This window comes from Copidosoma floridanum, unplaced genomic scaffold (genome assembly GCF_036245765.1).
Source record: "Copidosoma floridanum isolate Cflo_tuat_1 unplaced genomic scaffold, Cflo_Japanese_pri ptg000019l, whole genome shotgun sequence".
Lineage (NCBI taxonomy): Eukaryota > Metazoa > Arthropoda > Insecta > Hymenoptera > Encyrtidae > Copidosoma > Copidosoma floridanum.
Window position 1 is genome coordinate 3,522,441 of NW_028321896.1, and position 8,537 is coordinate 3,530,977.

Here is an 8,537-nt window from a genome sequence, read left to right on the forward strand (position 1 = left end):
AGTTGTATTTCCTTGTCCTGAAATGTGAGTTTAAAAAATTATAAATACTGTATTGGGGATAGGGAATAATGAATCAACAACGACATACGCATGTATATACCTGATTATGATAAATCTTTATTATCACTGATTGATGACTAGATAATATAAAGATCCGTAATAACTGATTTCGATCAAGACACGAATAGCGCATATTTACCAACGCAACAACCCCTCTTTGCTCGTTCATTTACAATAAGTGACGCATCGTGTTACAATCTCTCAACGAATATTTGGACTATTCATTGCCTATTATTAATACATTATATTCATCATTGCAATCTTTTTATTTCGAATCTTTTAAAACGATTTCTCTTTTTACTTATTCACTCATATAAATTGAATTGAATGTTGTTTCTTCTTCTTTTTTTTTTTTTTTTTTTCTCTTACCATTACTTATACTTATCCCTTGTGCACAAGTTCCGTTTGAACATGAAAATCACACGTATACATCACTCGATGCAATTGCAATAAGTTTTGTTTTTCTCGATCAAATGATTTTGTGCATTTATAAACGTTCCATACCAACAATCAAATTCGAATAAATTTCGTTTGTCAAACAATGGTGTAGGTATCTCAAAAATTTAATAATCGTTGCGATAATACACTACTTTGACATACACAGTTATGTATACGTTGCAAATTGTGTACACACGAGAGTATGCACACACTAGCGAATTAGCTTCGTACTTTCCTTTTTCTTTATCTTTACACAAATCCCTGTAATCCTATGTATAGTACTTCCAGTGTAAAGTAAAATTTGTGGGTGAAGGAAAGAAAAAAAAATTCAAAATCGCATGATATATCTATTCGTTTCGTGACGATAAAATCGGCTCTAAAGCTGAAGTGTATATATATTTACAAGTGACTCTTACATTCTAAATATGGCGGATGAAGACAACACGAAGTCGCTGCGATTACATTCTACTTATAAGTATACTCCTCGACTTTTGCGTAATTTACATCTTTATTAAGCATGAGTATTGGTTTATTTTATTTTTTATTTTTTATTTTTTTTATTTTATATACACAAATGAAAAATTGGCGCTAAACGAGGGTATCAAAAATCGCTTGAAAAATTTGTACATAAAATCAATTCACAGCAACAAGAAAAAGAAATAAAAAGTAAATTCTGCCATCGAAGCCCCTCTGATATCTTTCGAAATAATCGTTTATCGCGTTAACGATAAAAAAAATGTATATATATATATATATCCAATAATGGATTTTGCGATCGACACTTTGGAAATCACCGAGTGGTCAATCAATTTTCAATATTTACGTATATGTTTATATAAACGTGTGCACTATACAAGCAGGTGTGTGCGGGTGTACTGGCATACTATATATTCTTCGATCACTCGACAAAGAAGGGACGGCGTCAAACGATCCGACTCGAAAGTATCTTTGTCCCTCGTGCTCCCCTCTGATCATTACTACAACAATTTATAATATAATCACGCCCAATATACATACATGTTGTATCCACTGCGCGGGAGAAAATTTACTTGTTGATCAACCATACGCTGTAAAATCCAACTGCGTTGAAGTACACGTTTTAAGCGTTAGTTGAATTTTCGGTTTTTTATCGAATGCATTATAATATTCTTGATAAATGTATCAAGAACAATCGAATCGATGCTTCGTAAACTGCTGCACCTATTCTATTGAACTAAACAATTTTTTTTCTCCAAAGATTGACGTACGAAGGCTGTGGAGAGTAAAATATTTCTGTCACAGATTTTACACACTTGTGAACGCATTGAAGTTTTTCAACTCCACAGCTTTCCCACATTGGTTTATACCATTCAAAAGTAATTATTCTGGTAAAACTGGTTAACCTGCACTTGGTGAACCACACTTTAAAGTTGTACGTTAACACGCTTGGATTTACAGTGTAAAGACGCAAGTGTAGCCAAGACGCGTTACGTATAGTACAGTTTTTTGATTATTTTTTTTGTTTTTTACATCGAGCTTGTGATGGTTGCGTGTGTTTATACAGCGAGGTATACGTGGCATTCATACACCCTGGGAAAGAAAAATATCTCGCGTTTATTTGTTATACTTTTGCGTTGCACGTTTCATATATGGACACTCGAGAGTCGAAAAAAGTGCGCTGTACTCCGTGCAAACGTACACGTATACATATATAAATAACCGGTACCCCATCCACGTTTGCACATTTGTTGTTTTACGATTCGAAAACCACGTGTACCGTAAAATTTTTTTTCAGCGACCCACAAAGAGTTCATGAACCCCGGCGCGCGTGAATTTATATTATATTTACTCTGCTAATGGCAAATCCGGCGAATTTGCTCGCGCTCGTGTGTGTGTCCGTGCGTATGTAATTCAAAATACGTCGCATATCATGTATACACGTATACGTATTGTATAATCAGAGTGGGCCGTTATCTTCCCTAAATATACAAGTTACACGTATCGCTAATGTGGGCGTAATATGTACAGGTGACGACGATGCCTAATTGTTTTACACGTATGTATATATATATATGCATTATTTACGTACGAAAGAGAAACAGTGTGTTTGACGAACGCATGGGACCTTAGTTTCTCCTTGTCTCAATTTTTTTCCCCCATGTGTTACATTGCATAAATATATGTATGTATAATCTAGGTATGACGTAATTATGTATATACGAGTAGTTGTTTGGGAAGCGAGTAGGACTTGATCCCTCTCGTCCCGGTACTGTACAGGCTCCTCTTTGAATGCCGGTGCTGCCGGTGGCTGTGCACCCACCGCACGATCGGACGCACTCTTGTGGGTGTATCAAGTACGGCAAAGCTGAATGATACCATGAACCCTCGGCGCTGTTTTTCTCCGCAGGGCTCGGGTGCAGGCCACACTAGCTATTAGCGACGCCATCGGCCAAACGGAGCCGTCGACTATGCTCGGGAGCAGCACCGGCGCGAGTACCTCCCCAATGTCGTCGCCAAAAACGCAGAAACGAACATTAAGGGGTAGTCGAAGAAAACGGAGGATGATAACAATAACGATGATGATGATGACAACAACATAAAGCAAAACATGATGGTGGAGAAGCAGGGCCGCTCCGCTGGGCTATATGGGGTAGCGTGGGTGGTGCGGGTGGTGCGGGGGATGCGGGGGATGCGCGGGCGGTGGCTCGCCGAGCCACGAGTCGGGCGAGGGTGGAAAGTCGGGGTAACCACCACCACCGCCGGCTCCTCCGTTGCCACCACCACCGCTGTTGGGTGCGTTGCTACCTCCCCCGCCGCCGCTCGATTCGTTGCTCAGGTCGGAGGTCGGACCGGCCACCATTCCGCCGGGGCCACCTGCCAAAGGGCAAATCGTTTTTACCCGATTATTACATTTTAATGGCTTTTTCATTTTTACGGGTTTTGCATGGTGTTGTGAGGGGGAGGTTTCATCATAGGCTCCTCCCCCGTTTGTGTCATTTTGTTGGGTGGACCGTTAAATCGTTCGAGGCTCGAAATACATGTTTACCAAAAAAAAAAAAAAACATTATGTGGAACAGCAAAGCTCTCGGTGGAAATATGATAAATAATAACCAAGCACTCGAATTTCCATTTGTTATTTTAAATTTTATCATCCGATTCGTCAGTAGTTGGAATAGAGGTACGTTTTTTGTTGTTGTGAAAGTAAACGATAAACAATGTGAGAACGGGTCTCCTCCTCGGATGAAAGTGTTGTTGTGTATGAAATTATGTGTGCAAAGTAGAGGTATACTTACCAAGGGTCGTGTAAACGGAGAGTCCAGCGTCCGGGGGGTAGGGGAACTGGGGCGGCAACGAGGGCGACCTCGAGGTCGACAGGTAGGGCGGCGTCGCCGCGCCCAAGTAACCCCGGGGTGGACCACCCCCGCCTCCGGGACTCGCGCCCTCGTCCAGGCCCATGTTAACCACAGTGCCGTAGCTGTCGTTGCTCAAATCTATACCGGTACAATGCAATTATGATTTTTCATCCAAGATAATTGGTATAATATCGCTTCGTACATAATTCGTATGGAAACAATTCACGTGCAACGAAATTTACAATATCAACCATCGAGGGCTTCGGTACGCGCGAGGAGCTCTCAAGCTAACGAAGCAACTCGCATGCGATGAACCAGCAAGCGTTATTCGGCCCATCATAAAAATTCTCGACCAAAGCGTACGAGTGTATAGTATACACGAAGTAAAAAAAAAAAATAAAAAAAACAAAACAAAGCTGCATTAGCTGATACATCAGACGGGCGTCATCTCTATATATGTACGTTACCGCTTCGACGCGATAATGTGTTGTTCGATGATAAAGCGTCACGAACGGGAAATATTACCATCGGCCCCGTATGAATAATTACCGCTCGCGTGCGCGTCCCCGTCAACCGTGTCCATTTTCTTTTTCGTCCCCATCGGTTAATTCATTACCGCGAGTGCCGCGCCAAATTGCTCCATCACTTATGCAAGATGCAATTACAATATACATGTTTTTCCTATGTAATTTAAAGTGAAACGTGATTTTTTAATTTTTTTTTATTTAAACAATATCGCATTTCCACGTTGTTTCCTTTCGATACAGCTTACAGGGTCGAATTAAGTGAATGAAAAAAAAAAAAAAGAAAAAGACTCTTTGCCGGCGAGCCGTGAATAATAGAACGGGCAATGTATAGGTGTACCCTATATAATAGGTGGGGTACAAGGTATAACATGTACCTTCGGAAAACAAAGGCGTAAAAGCTCGGGAGGGGGAAATATTTCCTGAAATCTCGGACCCCCGCGAAAACTCCGGCGCAGGTGCACTTACAGCAGCCGACCGATTCGCTGAATAATTGAGCGAGGGTCGGGCGTCCCTTCGCCTCCCGGCAAAACTTTGGCGAAAATTCACCGCCTATCAATTACACGGCCGTGATTTTGCCCGTTGGGCCATTATTTTACAACAAAAAGTCGCCTTACCGTGATGCCCGAACGTGGAGTCGAGGTCGACCTTGAGCTCGTCCTTGTCGAGCAGCTTGTCGTGCCGGGGCGAGTGGCCACCCCCGCCTTTCATGTTGCGGAAGTACTGCGTCCACCTCGTCCGCCCGGCGTCCTTCTTCAGCCTCTTCTCCTTCGCCCTCCTGCGCACCCATTGGGTTATGAAGGGGGAAAAAAAAAAAAAAAAAAAAAAAAAACAAGTATACCCTATCCACCCTCACCTGTTTTGAAACCAAACCTGGACGACGCGCATGTCCAGGCCCGTGTCCTGCGACAACTGCTCCCTCACGTGCCTCGCCGGCTTCGGGCTGTTGTTGTACGCAATCTTGAGGGTCTCGAGCTGCTTGGCCGTTATCGTCGTTCTCGGTCTCTTGTTCGGCTGTTCGCCGTCTATGCTGCCCCCGTCCGCCAATTCTACAAAAACGCGCTCATTGTACCGTACGTTTTTTTGAATGGTCATCCATACGCAAAACAATCGACAGGTCGCAATGTGTGCGTGTATATGTGTATATAATTACCCTTGGCCTTGGCTTGCTCGTAGTCGGGCTTGCAGACGAGTTTGCCGTCCTCCATGAGGTAGAACTCGTCGCCGGTGTCGAGTTGGCGGGAGCACATGGCGCAGGAGAAGCAGTTCAGGTGGTAAACGAGATCCTGGGCCCGGCGGACTACCTGCTTGGGCGCCAAACCCTGGCCGCAGCCAGCGCACTTTGTACTGAAACGCCTGCCACACCAGCGGCCAACCAATTTTACCTTCTGATTATCGCTCGCTCGAGTTTTTACGTGTGCGTGTTTTTTTTTCATCATCGCGGTAATTCAACGATATATCATTGTTTCAAATTCACGATGCCAAGATAGAGAGGGGATGGAAAAAAAAAAAAAAAAAAAAAAAAAAAAAAAAAGTTAATGCTTACTTGACGAAGTCGTCCTTGCAAAAGACGTGGCCGTTGCGGGCGTAGCACTTGTCCGTCAGTCTGACGCCGCAGTCTCGGCACGTTAGGCAACCGGCGTGCCAGCACCTGTCCATCACCCGGAACACGTATCTGTCGAGGATCGTCTCCTGACAGCCCCCGCACTTTGGTATTGACGCTGCAACGACACACAACAATCATATCGTACCGCATATTGACTCCAACAATCAATCCTATATGTATATACCATGTGATGTATATTTACATATTGTCATTATGTTATTTCCTTTTTTTTTCACCATACCTCCACTTTCGTGGTTTTTGCATGGATGATGTTTGAAACAAAACTACGAGCCCCCGTGTATAGGCGACGGAAAAAGTACCTTCTGTACCTTCTCCTTCGATAATATTTTAATGTAAAAATACATTGTTTTACAAGTATGTATATATATATTCTGACTCATAAAAGCAAATATCGGTCGATTGTACAATGTGTATCGGCTCATCGCAGCGCGATAAATATAGTTTTGGGCACAAACAATTTTCACTTTACTCGTGTACGTTTTTCCGATTAGTCACCAGGTGTATCCCTCTGGCAATAGCCATGTGTGTATGCCAACGATGCCCTCGCAAGACAATTTAGAGAAAACGACAGAAAAGAAAGGGGGTAGGGATGTCGCTCGAGGACCGTTGGTCAACTTACAGTAGAGCAAATCTGGAATGTTGGACGGGAGGCCGAGCTCGGCCGCTGGACGCTGCTCGAGCGGGTGCATCCCTGGACCACCACCGGCGAAACTCGGTGCCGTCGCACTATTATCTCCACCGCAATAACAATTACCACCAGCACAACCGTTACTACCGTTGCTGCTGCTGCTGCTGCTGCTGCTGCTGCTGCTGCTGGAGCTACTGTTGTCGCAATGGTTGTTGAAGTTGGAGCAGTTGAGGGCGTCGGGGCGACAACGTCGCGACTCGGGGCTGCTCTGGGGCGTAGTGAGCACGTTGCCGGGGCGGGCGCGGTGGCCGCTCTCGTGCAACTCGAAGCCTATCATCTTGCCTCGGAGGTGACGGGTACCGAAAAGCTCATAGCTCGCCCTGCCCGTCGATCTACATATAATTAAATTCCTTCGTGTTATCCTTGCACCGGCTTATTTCCTCCCTTCAACACACTCCACCCTATTATACAGTACACACTGTTGCGACGTACACCACTGGCGTATACAAAACTTTTTTTTTTTTCTTTCTTTTTTTTTTTTTCCCGAACTCCGCGTCGACTTATCGGCCGTGTAAGTATCACTGCGCGAGGTGGGGGCGAGTCTTATCGGGTCCCTCTATGCGCCCGCACACACGCACGAGCTGAGCGTCGTTGACAGGGAGGCCTCCATTGTGTGACCCACGGCGCACACGGCCGTATAAATACACAGTCGTTCTTTTGAAATATTTTTTCGGAAAATCAGCGCTGACCTTTGTTATCTCCGTTATACACGCCGTAGTCGCTCCGGCTATACGTGTACTCCGCGTCACGCGCGTCGTTATCACTTTTCATTATCAATGGCACCGTAGCGCGTGCGTGTACACGCGTATATACACATAACGATCGAAGGTTAATCGCGCTTCTTTTTTTTTTTTTTTTTTTTTTTTCTTTTTTTCTGTCTTCGATTATATACGGTTATAGATCGGTGTGGCTGTCGTTTGACACTGCCGGCACCAATGTTCGCGTGTGGAGGCGAAAAAAGAGAGCCGAGCGCGCGACTTTCGGCGACGGTGGCACGCGCGAGACTGCCACCGAAGAAAGGCAGGAAAGAGAGAGCCACGAAAACGGGACGGAGGAGAGTATAGACAGACATACATCGGAGTGCGCACGTGGCGAGGGTGGCGGCGGGGGGCGGGATGGGGTTCGGGCGCCCATTGGTCGGTGCGGCGAAACAACCCCCCCGCCGAGCCGTGCTATTGGCCGTCGGGGCCTCGAAGCCGCCCTCGTTCCACCAGCATGGCGCTCTCCCTCTATATATATATATATGCCCATGGACTTTTTCTTCTTCTTGGCGCGGGGTGTCATGGTTTGCCGATCGTGTGGTGATAAGGGAAAAAAAGAACAATACTGTAGTGGAGGATTTGGAACGTCTATCCGGGCCAACATAGTTTTCGCCCTAGCTGTGCATACTTAGTCCTCACTAGTATACTTTTGTACAGATTTTTTTTTCGGACTTTGATAGACTCGTGTCGTCCGCAAATACATCTATATAACCATCCCTTACGGGATTAACCATGGAATTAACCATGGGATTACGTATGGGATCGTTGGTGTTTTAAACAGAACAGTTACGGGCAAACAACTGCATACACGCAGAGAGTGAAAGCTTTTACAAATAACGTTTACATTGTGCAATCGTTACACTTTATATCACCATGACATTTCCCTCGTGTATTATATTTTCGTTGCTCTTGGGTCAGTTGTCACGATTTACGCATCAATTGACCTTCCGATAAACGTGCCTTATCTTCCCTTAACTGCACGCGCGAGGTTTCAATCGTTTGCTTGAAGTACACCGATAAAAGAACAAAGAAAATAAAAAAATAAATAAAAAAAAAGGTTTGGATGAAAAATTCAAAAGGAGGACTTGAGCTCGAGTGCTCGTGTAT

The 8,537-nt window shown here is 44.5% G+C and overlaps 1 protein-coding gene across 1 annotated transcript; it reads right to left on the reverse strand.

Annotated features, from left to right (window-relative positions):
• Window positions 1-3,118: 3,118 nt before the first annotated feature.
• On the reverse strand, window positions 3,119-7,476 carry Lim3 (Lim3 homeobox protein). The gene is made up of 7 exons (XM_014349479.2): window positions 6,601-7,476; window positions 5,901-6,075; window positions 5,508-5,710; window positions 5,211-5,403; window positions 4,972-5,132; window positions 3,771-3,968; window positions 3,119-3,351 (listed from the first exon to the last, which is right to left on the reverse strand). The coding sequence occupies exons 1-7, from the start codon at window positions 6,944-6,946 to the stop codon at window positions 3,119-3,121; spliced, it is 1,509 nt and encodes a 502-aa protein (XP_014204965.2). The 5' UTR covers window positions 6,947-7,476.
• Window positions 7,477-8,537: the final 1,061 nt, after the last annotated feature.